Source organism: Chelmon rostratus, chromosome 7 (assembly GCF_017976325.1).
Source record: "Chelmon rostratus isolate fCheRos1 chromosome 7, fCheRos1.pri, whole genome shotgun sequence".
Classification (NCBI taxonomy): Eukaryota; Metazoa; Chordata; class Actinopteri; order Chaetodontiformes; family Chaetodontidae; genus Chelmon; species Chelmon rostratus.
Window position 1 is genome coordinate 29,176,570 of NC_055664.1, and position 21,092 is coordinate 29,197,661.

The following is a 21,092-nucleotide window of genomic DNA, read 5'->3' on the forward strand; positions in this document are numbered from 1 at the left end:
GGACATTGAGACATCATCTCAAACTCTTTGTGATGGACATTTCTTTGACACTTTATTGTCTAAACCTTTAATTGATTAATCCAGAGAATAATCTATCCTCATCCTTTCAGAACTACAAACTTTATGACATCCAGTCTGTCTGTTTGTCAGACAGGAAGTGATGAAAGTTGTGGCGCGCGTTGAAACACTGTGTGGACTCTGCTGTCCGTTAGAGGCTTCAGTCTCAGACGCTTCAGGTCTCCTCAGTACATAAGGTCAGCCGCCCCCCCACCCAGGTCCGACTCTTTGGTTTCCTGGAAGGGAAACTGGATTCCCGCCAGTCGGATCAGCAGGACGTTGAGTCCATGGAGGAGGAAGACGAGGAAGAAGAGCCAGAAGGATCGGTCGTAGAGCTCGCTGTACGACTGGAAGACGAAATTCACCTCGTTGAAGTTGGCGATCCGATCGGAGAGATGACGGAGCTTCACCTCCGACGCAAACAGGATCATCACCAGACAGCTACACAGACCTGCAGGACGAGCAGGACGTTACGTCAACGTCTAGAGACATTTCACACGTTAAAAAAGTTTGACATATACTCAGTCTGATGTCTGATGGAGGCTGTTGTGTCTGAATATGAGAGTGTCCTACAAGTCCAACAGTTTGTGTCAGAGTCTCTGTAACTCGAGACAGAACATGAAGTGAACTTTAGAGGTGATGTGATCGAGTCCCTAAAGCTGCTCTACAGACCACCTGCCTGAACCCCTCAGTCAGTCCCCCCTCCTGGTACCACTCACTGAACTGGGATCAGCACATTTCTGTCTTCAAGGATCACTTCGACCTACTGACAGGACTTATCCAACATGGTCGTCTTTCTGTAAACTTCCCACCTCCTGAAAACTCGATGCACCTGAAGTTTCACCTGCAGCTTCGTGTCAGGTGGAGTTTGAGGCTGCTGCCGCTGGCTTCTCTTTCATGAACTGCTTGGCTGCCTAATGAATAAACAGAAATGTGGTTCACAGGCTGATACCAGGTGGAGGTCTGTAATGACTGACCACCTCCCTCTCCTGCCACTGTCACTGGCTGTTTGTCTTTTCACTTCAATCCAAATTAAACCAAACCCTCCACTTCCTGCACCTGCTAATCCTGTTCAGGGTCGCAGGGGAGCTTGCTGCTATCCCAGAATGCACTGGAAAAGTCAGAGGATCAACACAGTTATTACAGTTCATCCTGAGGGGAACGTGAATGTCTGAACCACGTTTCATCACGATCTCACGGTTGTTCAGGGTCTAAGCTGTACTACACTTGTACTTATACTGGTATTAGTGCTTGTAATACTGGCTCTTTTATGTATAACAGCATATTTTCAGCAGCAGTATTATCAGCATGATGTGACGATGAGGTTCTCACAGCAAATAAACGTCCACAGGTAAAGTCCCATGGGGCCTTGCAGTGTCTCGTACGGTCTGCCAAAGGCGTTGAAGAAGAAGAAGCCGGTAGCCACCGAGGAAAAGAGGATGACAACACCGCAGAAGAAGATGATGGTGACATGGAGGCCCGCTGGGATGGCGCTCAGCAGGTCTGGGAAGACTGAGACAAAAAAAAAATAAAGACTTTCAGGTGAGTGGATTCATGGAGAACTTCCTGAATGTCATGTAGTGGCTAATTGAAACGTCAGCAGGTAACAGAAGCATGCTGTCCAATCAGAGGCTCTGACATTTTCCTCTGGACCTTCAGAACACGGTCACAACAGAAGAAGGAAACCATGGCTCATCATCATAGATGCTCCCAGGTGGAGGCTGGTCCCACACCTGCTGCAGGTGCATCCTGGTCCCACACCTGCTGCAGGTGCGTGATGGTCCCACACCTGCTGCAGGTGCGTGATGGTCCCACACCTGCTGCAGGTGCGTGATGATCCTAACATTCAGTTTTGCTTCAGACAGACAAAGAACATCTTTACGATCACAAAAACACCTCTGAGGATAAAACCTGCTGCTGGATCTCAAACAGAAACATGTTGAGGCGACTACACTCAGGAAATACACACAACACACACACAACACACACACACACATGCTATGAATTGACAGGCTGAGTGTGTGTGTGTGTGTTACTGGTGCATCATCATCACACAGCCTGAACTGTATTCATACATAAAGCTTCATGCAGGAACAGAACTGTATTGTTTCTCCTCATCAGAGCTCGTACAGTCCGTTCTGATCCAGTCAGCCGGAAACCTCATCAGCGATGGCCGGCTGCTCTCATTAACTGGGACCAGTGAACCCTCTGCTCTGGTCCAGCTTCTACCACCAAAGCCTTCAGACGGCTTTTATCACAAAGTCTGAGGCTGCTTCAGATCTGCTTCTGGACTCGGCCGTTGTTTTCTGCTCTGCACGAAGTTTTTAAGGCAAATTACTCGTCAGCTTTACTTTTCAGCCCTAAATCAGCGTTCAGAGATAAACTTCTCTGACTCCAGAGGGAGGCTGCAGCTTCACAGCAGCCAAGACTGTTTCCTGAAGTCTTTATACAGTAAATGTGCCTCCAGCAGAATAATCAGGCTGCTGGTGAAACATTACTTCATGGTTTTTAAGCATGTCAGCATTGTGCAAGTAAAATGTATAAATATCTACATCTGAGCTGTGGAGTGGAAGAAGAAGGAAAAAAACATGGAAATACTCGAGTACAGTAAGTGAGAGGAGGCTGATTATACAAAGGACCCACCACACATGAAGCGCTGTGGGACCGGGCTGCACGCGGATCTGTTTAAAGATGCTCTGAATTATTCACAGATCTGCGAGTAATTGTTGACTAATTAATGACGCAGGTGAGATCACAACCTGCTGCTCTGATCACCAGCCTCATAGTAACACTGAGGTGTGACGTCACTGTGTTTTACCTGAGTAATAAGAGCGCATCAGCCTGCAGGTGTGTGCACAGCAACACTCACATGAGAAGCGGGACGGCCTCCCTCCCAGCCCGCACTGCTTCACCCTCTGTCCGTGGAAGAGGCCGTAGCTCAGGTCTCCCAGGAACTTGTCCAGCTCAGCTCCGGTGGCATTGACCAGCTCGGCCCCGGTCCGGCACAGGACGGTCCCTTTGAGCCAGAACGGCAGGCCGGTGGCCACCGCGGCCGTCAGGGCGCAGGAGAAGCCGACGAGCCCGGAGATGGACAAGATGAGCTGCTTCTGTCGGCTTGGCATGGCGGGAGGGATGGAGGCAGGGAGACTGGAGGTCAGGCTGCAGGGGCCGGGGGAGGAGGACCAGAGGAGGGCATCATCCACCCAGAACACCCCCACAGTCTCCACCTCCGAGCGCCCAGTACAGCAGATAATTATCCGCCAGACTGGACTCCGCTGCAGGACGCCTGAAGCTGCTGATCAGAGTCCAGCAACTGAAACCGAAGCCCCGAAGAGACTCGTTGGTTTCCGGTCGCCATGGCGACAGGGGGTTAGATTTCCAGGGGGGGGGGGGGGGGGGCCTCCGGTCATAAATGTCCCGTTAACTGCTGCCTGTGTGTGACACACACACACACACACACACACACACACACACACACACTTGACCTGGTCATGTGGTGATCATGTGGCGCCCCCCTCTGGTGAGAACAGCGTCCCCATCCAGTGGTACATGTACACAGGTAGTGTAGTAAACTACAGCTGTGAGGTACTTGTGCTTTAATGAAGTATTTTAATTTGCTTCTTCTTCTTCAGTAATGACTCATCAGATTTAGATCAGATTCAAAACATGACGCAGCATTTTAAACTAACCAGAAAGTATCTGACTCTGACTGCATTCAAGCTGGTCTCTGACCATCTATTCATCATCATCATCATCATCATATTATTATTATTAGTTATTGGCAAGGGCTGTTGTACTACTACCACAGTGTAGAAATACTCTGTTAGTAAGTTCAAATTTTTAATTGCTAATTACTGGATTATTGGTTATTGATGCATTCATGTGTTCATTGCTTTAATGTGGTGCTGATGTTAATGACTTTATGTTCTGCTGGGTCGTTTGTGAATTCCCAATCAATAAAGTTTTCTCTTAACTGATAATAATACATCATCATTTATTCGTTCATTAGATTTTGTATCAATAATCTGAAACTAACTGTTTCAGATGTAATTGTATGAATTGTTGGATAATTAATCATAATAATAAAACATTAATCAAATTCCTGTGTGATGAGTGCAGTTATTAAATAAATGTACTGCAGTAAAAGTACACGTTATCCTGCAAGAGCATTTTTACTTTTAATCATAATTATGTACTTTGGCTGAAGTATTTGCACACCTACACCCCGCCTCCTGCAAACTTGACGCGATGACGCAGCGTTCTGCAGACACGTCACACGTCGGAGTGAAGTCCGCGAGGGTCGGTGAGTCCCGACAGAAGCGGAGGAGCTCAGCTGACGGAGACGGTTCTGCGGCAGGATGAGGTCAGTCAGTGATCAATCAATGATCAGAATCCCATTTATCTCTTTCTGCAGCCTGTTGCTCACTTCAGACATTCCGACATGTTTCATGCTGATTATTATTCACATGTTTGCTTCAATCAATCAGTGCAATTTATTGATCCCCGGTTATTTAGTTACATTGACTGCAGGACTTTCTGTGGATCAATAAACCCGCGAGATTTTTCCTTTTAAGCGTCGTTTTATCGCGTTAGTTTGAGTGTAATGAAAGCATGAAGATGTTGACTTCATGCAGAGAAAATGTGCCAGACTGCAGTTCAATGACGGAGTCGCGGGTTCGATTCCCGCCTCCGCCCGTTTCCACGCTGAAGTTCAACAGACTTCCTGCTGGAAGGAACCGGAGAACAAAATGAATCCACTCTCAGGAACTCTCTCACACAGGAACTTGTGTCTGGTTGTTTGTGTTGAGGTGGAATCAGTCTGTCAGAAAGTCTCCAATTTAACTGCAGCCGGTCGATGATGTGATGAAAACAGCTGTTCTTCATGAATGATGATGGGAATCCTTCTGTTCTGTCTTCAGTGTGTTTCTTCTCCCGGTCCTCTTCTCCCTCCTGGTCGACGCTCAGCTGCTCTTACGCTCAGAGATGTACGGCAGCCTGCAGTCGCCAAACTTCCCGGAGCCGTACCCCCGAGAGACGCAGCTGCGCTGGAACATCAGCGTCCCAGACGGCTTCCAGATCAGACTCTACTTCAGCCACTTCGACCTGGAGCCGTCCTACCTGTGTGAGTACGACTACGTCAAGGTAAGACAGCAAGGCATCCTGGGTACTTTGTCCTGTCATGGCTGCAGCAGTTTCAGCATCAAGTCCAAAAAAACCTTTCTCCTCTGAGACCAAGTTTTTCTACCAGTCTTCTGTACATGCACATGTTCTGTGTGGCGGGAAAACACCTGATCCAGGTTTCTGATCTCAAGACCTTCATTTCCTGAATGTGATCAAAACAAGGATAAGACCCAAAACCTGAAGCTGGAGCCCATGTGAACACAGTCGTTATATATGGATCCAGAATATGTATAACATGATACTGGATCAGGGTCCTGGATCAGAGTTTGATCATTTTCTGTGGAAAAACCAGGGACAGCAAGTCTGTTATATCATAAAGTGATTGTGATAGAAACTGAAGTGATTCAGCTTCAGCTGAACAACTAAACATGTCTGCCATCTGCCACACACACACACACACACATTCATATTCAAATGATGTCACTGGTGCCGCAGCAACGGACCGCGGCAACCTGCCCTCGACAACAAGCAGCTGCAACAGACAAAAGAGACCAGCTGACTGCCTTCCAACAGTGTGTGTGTGTGTGTGTGTGTGTGTGTGTGTGTGTGTTTGTGTGTGTGGATAAAAGCCTGAATGAAATTACACACACAGACAGGCTAACTGCTAGCAGTGTTAATTTGAAACACACAACACACACACACTAACAACATGTTCACACAAACACACTGAAACAGCAGGAGAACCTGCTGGACACAAAGTTCTTCACAGGAAACCAAGAACAAGAAGCTCTAAAATGTAATTTTTCTATATTTTTGTTCGTTTGGTTAAGTAAAAAAAAAACAAACACAAATATCCTAAATCATTACAAACTCACATCTCCAGTACCATAGCAACCACATAGCATCCATGTAGTCAAAGCTGTGTTAGATGGTAGCAGCCACCTGCCAACACCCTGTAAGGTGTGTTGAACACCCTAAACAACACACTTACAAACACCATAGCAACCACCACCTACTTACGCCTATAGGAATCATGCTGAACATCTTCATCACCACATTACAACGCCCTAACAACCACACAAATAGAGTAACAAACGGCCTCCAACCCTCTTACCGTCAATACTGGGGTGCCACAGGGATCTATTTTTGGTCCATTACTATTTACATGATACATAAACAACATTTTTCTTCCAAGCACCAGCATCCATTTTTATGCAGATGATACAGCTTTAGACGTCTTCAGTCTTTGATGGTTTTCAGTGATCGCTTCATCATCAAGTTGTTTTAGAGAACACAGTATTCTCCCCACCCCCCACTATTTCTGTCTGTCCTGCCAGTGAAACTTTCAAACTGATCAATCTGGCTGGACAGAAACAAACAGTCATCTTCATCATTTTACTGAAAAAGTACAAATCAAACTTTCTTAGTGGAATTAAATGCTGCGTGTTTTCACTTCAGTCAACTTTACTGTCTGTACTGTCCCATCAGCTACTCTTCATCTCTAACGGCAGATTTCACCTCTGTGCTCTGTGTCACAGGGTTGAATGAACAGGAAGTCGTCACGTCATGATATTTATCCATAAAGCTCTACTGTTAAAACTACCTCACATCTCCCCTACATGATGTAGTAACTACAGACTGTTTGTGTGCAGTGATCCAGCTGAGCTAGTTTCAGGGACTCGTTCATTCCCCCTGAAGATCACATACAAGACTACAGTACAGAGACACAGAGTCACAAGACTGAACCAGTCTGACATGTTTTTATGTAAAGACGCTGCTGCTAATGAGATGATATGGTCTGTTCTCACACACACACACACACACACACACACACACACACACTGGTTTCCATCATTGAGTGTGCGTGTGTGTGTGTGTTGTACTTGTTACACACTGAGGAACAACTAACAGAGTGAGGACATTTTGACGGTCTGGATTTCAAAGGGCTGTTTAAGGGTTCAGATGTAGTTTAAGGGTTCAGATGTAGTTTAAGGGTTCAGATGTAGTTTCATGTAGTTCAGGTTTCAGCTCGGGTTCGTTCAGTTGTCATGGTTTGAGTTTGAGTAAGGGTGAATGCATTCCTCACAAGAATCCAAGTACAAGTATTTGTGTGTGTGTGTATGTGTGTGTGTGTGGGTGTGTGTGTGTGTGAGTGTGTGTGTGTCTGTCTGTGTGTGTGTGTCTGTGTGTGTGTGTGTTTGTGTGTGTGGGTGTGTGTGTGTGTGTGTCTGTGTGAGTGTGTGGGTGGGTGTGTGGGTGGGTGGGTGTTTGTGTGTGTGAGTGTGTGTGTGTCTGTCTGTGTGTGTGTGTGTGTTTGTGTGTGTCTGTCTGTGTGTGTGTGTGTGTCTCTGTGTGTGGGTGGGTGGGTGTTTGTGTGTGTGTGTGTGTGTGTCTGTCTGTGTGTGTGTCTGTGTGTGTGTGTGTGTGTGTGTGTGTTTGGGTGTGTGAGTGTGTGTGTGTGTGTGTGGGTGTGTGTGTGTGTGTGGGTGTGTGTGAGAGCTGCTGGTCAGTGACACTGATGTCAGATCAGTCTGGAGTCTGCAGTCTTTATCATCCAGTCGTTATCAGAGAGTCTCTGGCTGCTCCTCCTGCTTCGTTTGTTCCTCGTCTCTCAGGAAACAGAGTCGACTGTCAGTGCTGAAAGCTGCGATGCGTTCAGGGCTCAGATGAAAATCGTTTTTTAGGAATGTGTCATGATGTTGAACTGTACCAAAAACAAACCCCACACATTCAGCTGTGTGCTCATTAAAATGAAGTGAAGATTCTTGTGTTAGTGCTACAGGTTGTACTGTTCTGTTATTAAGACTCCATGAATGAAGTAGCTCATATTAACCCCTCACTCCCCAAAGACGAGGGAGGTGGGACATCATAAAAGATTGTGCTGCACAGCTGCGACCTCGAGTTTACTGCTGTGATACAAGAAGGAAAGAAATTAACCAAAGTTAAAGGAACAGGAGCATGTTTGAGGGAAATGAGAGAGTACTTCTTTGAAATGTCAGCGGGGGTGAAAGTCCTGGATCTGGATGGACCCCTGGGCACAGTTTAAACCCTGGTCTCCATGGGGGATCACAGTTTTATCACGATGTTGCTCACCTGTCTGACACCGCGGTTGGTGTCTGTATCAACCAAATGAGTCTTTTGAACTTGACGAATGAATGGACGGGCTTTGTTGTGTTTCCAGGTGGAGGCGGAAGGGGAGGTGCTGGCGTTGTTCTGCGGCAGGGAGGAGACGGACACGGAGGCGGTGCCGGCTCAGCAGCTCATCACCTCCCCTACAAACTCCCTCGGCGTCCTCTTCGCCTCCGACTTCTCCAACGAGGAGAGATACTCTGGATTCATGGCTCACTACAGCGCTGTGGGTGAGGACCAGACAACCAGAGTCCACCTGTCCACATGAAACAGGTTTCCTGTGTGTCCAGCATCAGATCCACCTGGACACAACCAACAAATTGAGTGTTAACAAAAATATGGATGAGAAAAAGCATGAACCAATGAAGCGCTGACACGTGAAAAACTCCTATACAGACTCTGACTGAAGCTGCTGACTCAGGGTCAGTCCCTGCTGTCCAAACACACGCCTCTCCTGACATCGTTCCATCAACCAGCCACGATGCTGTAAACCTGCAAAACACCAAGATTTATTTCTGCTATTGGAGGGAAAATGTGTTTTGTAATGTTGCCAGCATTGACAAACATACCATGAAAGTGTGGACACGAGTCTCAAATATCACAGTGTTGTGAATTATGAAGTTTTCTTCCTCACATCTGTCTCTCTTACCTCCATCTGTCCAGATGTGGATGAGTGCAGCGACCGGACTGATGAAGACCTGCTCTGTGATCATTTCTGTCACAACTACATCGGAGGATACTACTGCTCCTGTCGCTACGGTTACCTGCTGCACTCCGACAACCGCACCTGCCGAGGTGAGGCCGAAGCCTTAAAAACGTCCCGTATGCACGTAGCTGCGTGTCATCTGCATGCTGAGGGGGGGTCTATGCATGGAGGGTGAAACAAAGGGGATCTAGAAGTGATCCCTGTGGAACTCCATCTGATGAGGACAGAGGACATATGCGCTTCCTCTGTCCACACGTGGTATGTTGAGCTGGATGTATAAACATTGTATGATGTTAAAGTGGATGTGAATTGACCCCCCGAGCTCTAATCCTGCAGCCTCTTGTGTGCTGCAGCTTTTCAAACGTAAGGAGCTTAAACATGTTTCTATGTGACTGTGCTGCAGAGCAGATTTGAATTCCAGCAGCCTGATCCTCATTCCAGTCTGCTGCCAACAAGTCACCGACTCAAACAACACTGAGCCTTTGTGACACGTTTCAGCTCCGGGAAAAAACAGTTTGAGGGTTCATTCAGGTTCACGTTTCACACACAAATATCCTGGAAATATGTTCTTGATAGAAGGAAAAGCTGGTGGTCATTCAAACTTCATTTATACTAAACCGATGGAGATTCGTCATTAGGAAGGCTAGGAGGCTAGCTAGAATTCTGCATAACTTTAACCCCTAATATAATTTAAATTAGTGAGTTATAGAAACGTTCACCCCCGACAGTCATCGTGAACGAGGAAATCAGCCGCAGAGACCAAACCACTATGCATGTTAATATGGGGGTCTATGGGGACTGGCTTGGGTTTGGAGCCAGCCTCAAGTGGCCATTTGAGGAACTGCAGTGTTTGACTCTGTGCTGGTTTGTTTTTTCGGCTCCAGAGGATGGTGTGTGTGTGTGTGTGTGTGTGTGTGTGTGTGTGTGTGTGTGTGTGTGTGTGTGTGTGTGTTCAGAATCTGGACTCTAACCTCTGGCTGATAGTCGCTGCTGGTTGGTGGTAAATATTTACATGTTCTGCATGTTTCTGTATGGAGGAGGCTCTCTCTCTCTCACACACACACACACTCACACACACACACACACGCTGTGGTGAAGGCAGGCTGACGCCTCTGCAGCAGAGCTTCACAGCATCGTGATCCACATTGTAATGTCTGATGATGATTCATTCAGCAGATGCAGTCTACATTCATACACACCTGCGTACACACCTGCATTATTAAGACAAAGACTAACAGTCGTCATGACAAAGCAAAGAAAGACAACAGAGACGAGCTCAGTGTTTCACTGCCGCTCAGCTGGAATCCACAGAAACGATGACGAGTCCTCTAAGACCTCGAGTGCAGCCATCTTTCATCCTCCACTAACTTTAACAGAGCTTTCAGATTGTGACGCTTTCTGGTCAGAGAAAAAGTATGTTGTCACATGACGTCATCCTCCAGTACATCTTCATCATCATCTTCTTTCTCTCCTGTGTGTGTTCAGTGGAGTGCAGCGATGGTGTGTTCAGGGAACGCTCCGGTGTTTTGAGCAGCGTGGATTTTCCCTCTCCGTACCCAAAGAGCTCAGACTGTTTGTACCAGATCGAGGTGGATCCGGGCTTCAGGGTGCGGCTCCAGTTCGACCCCCGCTTCGACGTGGAGGACCACCCGGACGTCAGCTGCCCCTACGACCACGTGAAGGTGAGGATCACCGCACCTGTGCAGACGCTCGGCCGGTGCGCGCGGCTCGTTAATCAGCGGTTAACGTGTGTCAGATTAAAGCAGGCGGCAGCGACTTCGGACCGTTCTGCGGCGATCGAGCTCCAGGAGATATTCAGACCGACAGCAACGTCGCCACCGTCTTCTTCCACAGCGACAACTCAGGAGAAAACGCCGGCTGGAGGATCACGTACACAGCGACGGGTAGATAACACACACACTTCCTGTCAACCTGCAGCACTGTTCACAAAAAAAACATTCTTCTCAAATGCTTTTATTTTGTCCTGCCAGGAAGTCAGTGTCAGGTACCCGAAACCCCGCCCCATGCCCTGCTAAACCCCGTCCAATCAGAATACTCCTTCAAAGACCACGTCCTGGTCACCTGTGAGCCTGGATACCTGCTGCTGAAGGTAAAATCACTTCCTGTGAACCTTGAGCTGCTTTTAAAACAAACATGAAGCTTTTCCAACACAGTCAGAATTTATTCTGAGACAGCGGGACATAAACTCAGCCGCAGCTCAGCAAAACCACTTCAGGTCAGCGTTCAGCTCAGACACACCTGGGATCACCCACAACGCATCCCTAACAGCACTGCACCAGTTTCCACTGAGACTTCACCCTACCAAAATAAGATGCACAGACTTTAACAAAGTAAAATACACAGCAGAGCTAAGGCTGGCAGTCCCAAACTCAACATGACTATAACTGTGTTATATATTTATATATAAATATATATCATATATATTATTGTCATTATTATCATCGTACTGCTCTTGTATGTTACACCTGCTACTATTACCACAGTCACTACAGTACTACTACTGTTACTGAGACTAGTAGTCTGAAAAAATGAACTAACTGTATATGACGCAGTTGAAAGTACTGCAGGTGGAGGTGGAGCTGCTGCAGGCGGAGCTGCTGCATGAAGCTGACAATACTGTGGTACTTTTACTGCATGAAGCTGACAATACTGCTGTACTTTTACTGCATGAAGCTGATAATACTGCTGTACTTTTACTGCATGAAGCTGACAGTACTGCTGTACTTTTACTGCATGAAGCTGACAATACTGCTGTACTTTTACTGCATGAAGCTGACAATACTGCTGTACTTTTACTGCATGAAGCTGACAGTATCATTTTTACCTCCTCCTGATTTACACAAACTCATTCAGGTTAATTGTTCCTCATCTGGACTAGCGTGCTGCACCCTCGCTGCCTCTCATGTCCTTTTTGAAGCATTGAATGGCTCTCAGTGCTATCAGGGACTCAGTGACTCTCAGTGTTCCCCGGCAGTCTCGTACGTCTCTGGTTGGGACTCTGTGACCCCCGGTGACCGGGTTAGGGCACCGGACTCTGGAACACTTTGTCATGATCTGCCAAGTGTGTGATTTGTGATTGACTTCCTGTTTTATTTTGGTAGGTTTCTGTTCATTCCTTAAGTTCCTGTCAAGTTTCCATCGGCGTGATGTGTTTCACCTGTGCCCTGTTGTCCACCTGCTCCTCCCTGCACACACCCTTTTCACATGTTCTTTGTCATGAACCCTGTTTTTATCTGTTCTACTGGTATCTGCTTATTTTTTGTTGAGTTTCTTGAAGCAGACTTTGTTTCTTGATGTCATGTTTCTGGAATCGTCGTGTTGGTCATGGAGTGTTTGCAGCCTGATATTTAGCTGGAGGACTTACAGACTCTCTTCTGGTTTGGTGTCTTTGTGTCTCTGGTTTAGGATGGAGAGTATTTCGATCATTATCAGGTGGACTGTCAGTCTGACGGATCGTGGAGCAGCAGTCTTCCTCACTGTCAAAGTAAGAAAACTCCAAGACTCCATGCTGTGAAGCTGATGGTGCTGTGGCATATTAAATCCAGACAGTTCAACAGTTCTTTTGTTTCCACTCTGTCTACTGTCAGTTTAGACCAGGGGTGTCCAATCTACGGCCCGCGGGCCAACTGTGGCCGCAGTCCATTTTTAATTGGCCCGCAAGAAATGTTATAGGTAGAATAGAATACGGCCCGGACTTGAAACTTTTACCTGAGTGTGTTGCACTTCTTAGTTTTAACACCAGGGGGCAACAAGGCAGCTGCCCCAACAAAAAAGACAATCACGGAACAAATTTACCCCAGGTTACCAAACATGGCAGAACCAAAGAAATGCAAGGTTTGAAGGCTGAAGGCAGCATCACTGCTCCCACTGAGTGCAATGCCGTTCCCACTTCAGCTGAGTTTAAATATATATTCCACAGTATCCGTGTGTTAATTAGCACGCATGCGCTGGTATCAATAATGCCGCTTCAGTTCTGTCACTACTCCACTTTCTTATGTGCATGTTTCTTGTTAACACGCAGAGGACACATCGCAAACACTGCGCAAAATCAGCTGATCTGAACTGACGCAGATTCGATCGCTCCTGGATCAAAATGACATTTGTCTGTATTTTTGGCCCGAGTGGCATCAGATCAGCTGGATGGTCAGAGCCTCGACCGATTTAAATACCCAGCTGATCCTCAGCAGAATAACTGACTAAAACTAGATGCACTCCTGGTGTTAAGTCCAGTTCAGTCTGTTAACTTTGATAACAGTTTCTAACGAATGTTAATAGGTGTGTTAATAGACCAAATAACAACAAGCTTGAAATGTACCCATCCAATTTACAGTGTTTACACTCAGTCTGTAGTTTGTTTAGTCTGTTTAGTTTTAGACTCAGTCTACAGTTTACACTCTGTTTGATCGACTTACAGTCAGTCTATAGTCTGACAGTCAGTCTGTTTACACTCACAAAGGTTCTCTGGTCACTGAAGGCTGGATGTCCACAGAAAGTCAAAGTTCTCTTATTCCTGATGATCCAGAGTTGCTGAGTGTTCAGACTGTGAAGGACTAAAGAAGTGTGAAGTCTGGATTCAGCTGCATTAAAACACAACAGCAGAGACAAAAGAGAAACTTTCTGAAGCGTTTTGTTTTACTCGTTGAGATCACGTGTTGTGATTCTGTCCTTTAAATGTTCTGGGACCAGCTTCTGGACTTTGTCCTGCAGGGGAACTAAAAACTGTTTTAAGTGACTGCAGAAACACAAACTGATCACAGATCAGAGTTCAACTGTCCTTCCTGCTTTCTTTCTCTCTTTCTCTCTGTAGAATCTGACTCTGGGAGGAGGAGGCGGTCTCTGGCCAGCATCTTAACCAATCACAGTCTAGATTAGTCAGAGGGATTCTTATTGGCTGATAAACTGAAACAGTTCATGAGTGTCAGCTGTTTCCTGTAAAGCCTTAAATTATTTTCTAATAAAACAAATCAAAAACAGAATCTGCAGTTGTGTGTGTCTGTTGAAGAATCTAATAATGGAAATAATAATAATAATAATAATAATAATAATAATAATAATAATAATAATAATAGTAATAATAATAATAAATCTGACCTGATTTCAAAGCTGCTCTGTGATCAGTGGCAGTGAAGACTCAAATTAAGAAATTAAGAAATTAGAATCAGTGAGATTTGGAGCTTCTGAAAAGTGGATTCAGTCGTGCTGTAATGACGCCTGACAGGAAGTGGAAAGAGTTCTATGATACATACGGAGGACGCCCCTTAAACACGTCTCTAATCACACATTAAGACTTGAACATGCGGAGGTATGACTCTTCTATCATACTTAATGTTCTCACATTCATCTCATTCCATTTAATCACAAACCATCACGGTTTCATTTGATCAAACCTGCTGTGACATCATCTGACACACCGCGATCACTGACACTAACCCTGAACAATGAGAACTGAACCATCGTGTTACTGTGAACTGGTTAATGTTTTGTAATGGAGACGAATCCATGGACTGATCGTGATGTTATTAAAGTTAGAAACACTGTGAACTGGAGGACGAAGCTCCGTCTGACAGAAGTCTGACATTCATTCCTTGAGCTCTGCTTAGATGAGCATCATGTGTCTGATCCAGATTAGAGTCTGACGCTTAAACCCTGGTCTGACTTAGACCGGCCGAGGCAGTTTACTCTTCATCTCTCTCTCCACGCTGAAAACTGGTCTCCTCTCTGTCACAGTGGTGGATTGTGGGAGTCCGAAGGCGGTCGCCATGGCTGACGTGGTGTTTGGTAGTCATGACAACAGCACACTGTTTGGATCGACCATTCACTACATCTGCAGGGAGGACGCCTACCAGCTGAACACCAGCAACAGTAGGAGTATTAGTACTGTAGTACTAGTTTAAACATGCAGCTTTACACAGGTATACTTCAGAAGTGTACTTCTTTTAGAGATGAACTGATATCTTACAGTGAGCGCATGTTCAAGTCTGATCTTCAACTGATGGATCTTTACTTTGACATGTTTTGATGTATTTTTGTTTCCATTCATTCAGTTACATCATGTGTTCATGTTCATGTGTTCATGTTCATGTGTTCATGTGTTCATGTGTTCATGTTCATGTGTTCATGTGTTCATGTTCATGTGTTCATGTGTTCTTGTGCTCATGTGTTCATGTTCATGTGTTCATGTGTTCTTGTGTTCATGTGTTCATGTGTTCATGTGTTCATATTCATGTGTTCATGTGTTCATGTGTTCATGTGTTCATGTTCATGTGTTCATGTGTTCTTGTGTTCATGTGTTCATGTTCATGTGTTCATGTGTTCTTGTGTTCATGTGTTCATGTGTTCATGTTCATGTGTTCATGTTCATGTTCATGTTCTTGTGTTCATGTGTTCATGTGTTCATGTGTTCTTGTGTTCATGTTCTTGTGTTCATGTTTTTGTGTTCATGTTCATGTGTTCATGTTCATGTGTTCATGTGTTCATGTTCGTGTGTTCATGTTCATGTGTTCAAGTTCATGTTCATGTGTTCAAGTTCATGTTCATGTGTTCTTGTGTTCATGTGTTCATGTTCATGTGTTCATGTGTTCATGTTCATGTGTTCATGTTCATGTGTTCATGTGGTAATGTGTTCATGTTCGTGTGTTCATGTGTTCTTGTGTTCATGTGTTCATGTTCATGTGTTCATGTGTTCTTGTGTTCATGTTCTTGTGTTCTTGTGTTCATGTTCATGTTCATGTGTTCATGTTCATGTGTTCATGTTCACGTGTTCATGTGTTCATGTGTTCATGTTCATGTGCTCATGTTCATGTGTTCATGTTCACATGTTCATGTGTTCATGTGCTCATGTTCATGTGTTCATGTGTTCATGTGCTCATGTGTTCATGTTCATGTGTTCATGTGTTCATGTGTTCTTGTGTTCTTGTGTTCATGTGTTCATGTGAAAGTTTCCTTAGTTTAGCTTGAAGTTCTCAGACTGTTTGGAATCAGTAACAAACTGATGCCTGAAACATTAAAAACAGTAAATGTACTGTGTGTACAGTAAATAGTACTTTGTTGTGAGGCTAGCTTCTACTTTTGTCTGTGTGTGTTTTTGTACTTTGTGAGGACCTACTTTAGACTGAGAGTACTTGGGCGGGGCTGTTTGTGGGTTCACATTAGCGCAGCAGGATCCTCACCATCCAAAGCTGCTCCTGACGTGTGTTTGAACGTTGTAGGTTCGTACAGATGTGGGCCGAGTGGAGTCTGGATCAGCTCAGAGTCAGGAACCAGACTGCCGAGCTGCCTACCAGGTAACGTGATTAATGACTCATGTCTTCATCTGAAGTCTTGTGTTGTGTCACATTCCTGGATGCTAACATGACGTAGCCTTGTACACAGTAGCTGATGCAGCATCTGTCTCCTGTCCATGTCTCCGTCCAGCCTGTGGACGTCCGTCCCGCTCTTTCCGCCCTCAGGTGAAGAGGATCGTGGGCGGCCGCGGCGCCGAGCCCGGCCTGTTCCCCTGGCAGGTTCTGCTCAGCGTGGAGGATCTGTCCCGGGTCCCGGAGGACCGCTGGTTCGGCTCGGGGGCCCTGCTGTCCGACTCCTGGGTCCTCACGGCTGCCCATGTCCTGAGGTCCCAGAGGAGGGACACCAGTGTCGTCCCCGTGGCCCCTGAACACGTCAAGGTTTGAGGAAACTTACTGAAATTCTGAATAAGCCTCAGTCATGTGTCAACCTCTCCTGAGGGGGGGTCAGGGGGTCATTAAACAGGTCTCGATTTTCACCGCTGACTAATATTAATGTGTTTACACAGAAACCAGCTGAAGGTCCTGGAACCCTCTACAGCAGGCCCTGAACAATGTCCAAGCACACATGTTGATCTAATAAACCTGTTTTCTGTCTTTTTTACCTGCATGTTGTTTAACACGCAGGTAAAAAAAAGTCATTAATATATAAACTAATAATTAATTCATTCATAATTAATATAATAACGAACAAAAAATGACTGAAATCAGAGATGAACTTCATGTAGACTGAGTCGAGAAAGAAGCGCCGCAGGACAAAAACAGTGTCAACATGTAAACATGCTTTGAACATGTAAACATGCTTCAAACATGTAAACATGCTTCGAACATGTAAACATGCTTCGAACATGTAAACATGCAGTATAACCAGTAGAAGCGGTGTAAACCAGTAGAAGCGGTGTAAACCAGCACACCCAGTATAACCAGTGCTGGTCTTCCAGGTGTTCCTCGGTCTCCACGACGCTGGAGACAAACGTCTGGCCACCAACCGATCAGTGGAGGAAATCTTCCTCCATCCGCACTTCCAACCCAACAACTACAACAATGACATCGCCCTGCTGAAGCTGACAGACCGGGTGGAGTTTAACGAGGTGGTCCGTCCCGTCTGTCTCCCCCCACCTCACAACAAGGTGGGACAAATACTTCTACTTCTAATACTACGGAAAATACTTTGTCCAGGTCAGACATGATAAACCATGAGGACTGAGGACCGCAGGGGGACCTTTGACCTCTCTCTCTCTCGTCTTCAGGATGACACCCCCACTCCTCTTCCTAACTCTCTGGGTGTAGTTGCTGGTTGGGGAATCTCCAACATCAATGCCTCCTCCTCCGGCGACCCCCCCACACTGACCTCCGACCCCACGGCACCCGCTGACCTCTTGCAGTACGTGAAGCTGCCGGTGGTGTCTCAGGACGAGTGTCAGGCGAGCTACGCCTCGCGCTCCGTCAGCTACAACATCACCGACAACATGTTCTGTGCTGGCTTCTTCGAGGGCGGGCGGGACACCTGCCTGGGGGACAGCGGGGGGGCGTTTGTGATGGAGGACGGGACCAGTCAGAGGTGGGCGGTGTTTGGGTTGGTGTCGTGGGGCGGGCCAGAGGACTGCGGGAGTCAGAGGGTGTATGGAGTCTACACCCGAGTGGCTAAATATGTGGAGTGGATACAGAAACAGCTTCCTGCTGCCCCCTGGTGGTGAGACGGATGTCAGACAGACAAGAGGTACAGGTGATCACATGTCCTCTGACCAACAGCCTGACAGTATCGCACTAAATACATGTAACTAAGTACATTTACCCAAGTACTGTACTGAAGTACACAATCGAGGTACTTGTACTTTTCTTGAGCTTTAACCCTTTACTTCCTTTCCACTACAGTCAGAGGTATAATTACCTCAACTACATTTTCCTGACAGCTTTAGTTACTAGTTACAGTAACATCACAGGAAAACACTGCCAGGGAGTATTTTTTATTCATTAGGAGTAATTTTACTTTTCATACTTTAAGTACATGGTGCTGATAATACTCATACTTATACTGAAGTAATGTTTTGACTCCAGGACTTGTACTTGTAGTGGAGTATTTTCAGATTTGTTTCAGTTCATTGGAAGTAAAATCAGAACTGTTTACTGCGTTTTATACTCGCATGTGTTTTATGTTGTTATATTTGATCAAATCGACTGAAACAGGCTGAAACTTGGAAATGAAGCAGATGTTCACGCTCTGCTGTTCTGTGGGACAACGAGAAGAATAACGGGCAGATAGTCGGTGTTAAAGACGACGGCCTCGGTTTCCCGCTGAGTTTAGAACCTTTAACACCTGACACCTGTTTGTTTAGAGTTTAGTTTCAGAACCTTTGGAGGGTCTCGGGGGCCCGAGCCAAGAGGCGGGTTCCACCGGGGGCCACATAGAGACATCAACCACTGCACCACCTTGCTGCTTACTTTAATATACCACCAGAGACCTGAACACTGTGACTCTCTATGTTCTGTCCCACAATCCTTTGCTGCGCTGCCTCTGTGCCAACCAGACTTCATGTGTCTGTCCAGCTCTTGAGTTATCATCATGTATAAATTATATTCCTGCTCTCCAGAGGATAAACCCTCTAGGAATGACTCCATGATACTTCCTCTGGCGCCCCCTTCAGGCCAAGCTGTAGAGAAACAGTTTGTTGAGACCGTGACTGTAATGAACTCTGCAGCCTGCAGAGGGCGCTGCCTTTCATTTACCAGTATGAAGAAAAGAAAAGAGAAACCAGAGCGACCTCGTTGATCCAAAGATAAAACTTCAGATCTGAAGCATCTGAAGATCTTTTTATTTTAACAGAGCTTTCTTTCTCTGCTGATTCGTATTCACTTCTTCAACTCTGTTATTATATTTTACAGACATTTGTATGAATTATATGAAAACTAATAAACTTTTTTTGCAAATTAAAAGCATTTTTTCTGAAAACCTTTGAGTTTAGTCACAACTGTAAGAAAAAACAGCAAAGTGGAAACATCAAGAACTCGTCAGAACAGTCTGATCTTACACAATGCATACTTTTACTGGGTTTGGGTAGTACTCTGGACTTCACTATAAATCTGAGGTACTTGGACTTTGTTTCAGTATTTTGTGTATTGTGAGGGGAATTTATTACAATATAATATTAATATTATTAACAGTTTATACCAGAACAGCTGAAACGATCAGTCCATTAATCGATTAGTGTATTGACAGAAAATGAATGATGATCTATTGATTATTGATGTTTGATCTGCTGCTTTTCCTCTGAATGATCTGAATGTGTTTGTAATAATGTGGAGCTTTGGACTAAACAAACACTGTGAAGGCGTCACTTTGGCCTCATCGTCACCACATTTCTCACTATTTTCACAATGTTTCCAAACCGAACGATCGATCGATTGATGGAGGAAATAATCAGCTGATTGATCCAGAATGAAAAGAATCATTAGTTCAAATGAAGCTCAACCAGCTCCAACAGTAAAATCCTGCTTTGACATGAACGACTGAGTCACAGTAATCTGATGAGATCAGAGAGAACAGGAGAACAGATAGAACAGGAGAACAGAAGAACAGGAGGACAGCAGAACAGGAGAACAGGAGAACAGATAGAACAGGAGATCAGATAGAACAGATAGAACAGGAGGACAGGAGAACAGTGGAGAAGTGGAACAGGAGAACAGTAGAACAAGAGAACAGTAGATCAGATAGAACAGGAGAACAAGAGAACAGTGGAACAGATAGAACAGAAGGGCAGGAAAACAGTACAACAAGAAACAGTAGATCAGATAGAACAGTAGAACAGGAGAACAGTGGAACAGTGGAACAAGATAACAGTAGATCAGATAGAACAGGAGAACAGTAGAACAAGAGAACAGTAGATCAGATAGAACAGGAGAACAAGTGAACAGTGGAACAGATAGAACAGTAGAACAGAAGAACAGGAAAACAGTAGAACAAGAGAACAGTAGATCAGATAGAACAGTAGAATAGGAGAACAGTGGAACAATGGAACAAGATAACAGTAGATCAGATAGAGCAGTAGAACAGGAGAACAGTGGAACAGTAAAACAAGAGAACAGTAGATCAGAAAGAACAGTAGAACAAGAGAACAGTAGATCAGATAGAACAGAAGAACAGGAGAATAGTGGAACAAGAGAACAGTAGATCAGATAGAACAGTAGAACAGCAGAACAGGAGAACAGTAGAACAGTCACAGGGACGTTTTACTGCACTCAGTACTTTTACTTTAATACATCAAGTATGTTTTCCTGATTCTACTTTCACTGAAGTCAAAGGTCTTTGTGTTCTTTGTGTTCTTTGTGTTCTTTGTGTTGGACAAATTAAATAAATTTGACCTTTATGTTAAAATGAAAAAGAACCAAAGCAGAACGGGGAGATGATTCCACGTTAACCCTCAACTTCAAGTTCTTTATTCTACTGAAAGGCAGTCATGTAAAATCACTGTTTAGTTGTGAAAAGACGTTCTTGTACTTTGATACAACAAATAATTGATCACATCACATGACAAGGAAATCCTGTTTGTACTTCCTTTTCCCACAAACACGTCACAGTTGACCCCCCCCCCCCCCCCCACCCCCCGACACATGTAGAACTAAGCTACTCTGAGACTGTATTTACAACTTTTGATCATGTTTAAAAAGGAAAAACATTAATTTCATTTAGATTTGATCATTTCAAACACTTCACCTCAGCTGGAAAACATGGCTCACTGTGAAAAAGAGAAATCATCCGTTCTGTAGTCCACCGTTCAGGG

General features: G+C 45.2%; 2 protein-coding genes across 2 annotated transcripts; one reads left to right on the forward strand and one right to left on the reverse strand.

Moving 5' to 3' along the window:
• Positions 1 to 242: 242 nt before the first annotated feature.
• Positions 243 to 3,179, reverse strand: clrn1 (clarin 1). Its single transcript, XM_041941370.1, has 3 exons — positions 2,927 to 3,179; positions 1,390 to 1,569; positions 243 to 508 (listed from the first exon to the last, which is right to left on the reverse strand). Exons 1-3 carry the CDS (start codon positions 3,177 to 3,179, stop codon positions 243 to 245), a joined length of 699 nt encoding a protein of 232 aa, XP_041797304.1.
• Positions 3,178 to 18,011, forward strand: masp1 (MBL associated serine protease 1). Its single transcript, XM_041939956.1, has 13 exons — positions 3,178 to 3,297; positions 5,023 to 5,199; positions 8,360 to 8,537; positions 8,971 to 9,102; positions 10,499 to 10,695; positions 10,770 to 10,917; positions 11,005 to 11,123; positions 12,440 to 12,518; positions 14,762 to 14,896; positions 16,243 to 16,317; positions 16,448 to 16,695; positions 17,256 to 17,444; positions 17,565 to 18,011. The coding sequence occupies exons 1-13, from the start codon at positions 3,178 to 3,180 to the stop codon at positions 18,009 to 18,011; spliced, it is 2,244 nt and encodes a 747-aa protein (XP_041795890.1).
• Positions 18,012 to 21,092: the final 3,081 nt, after the last annotated feature.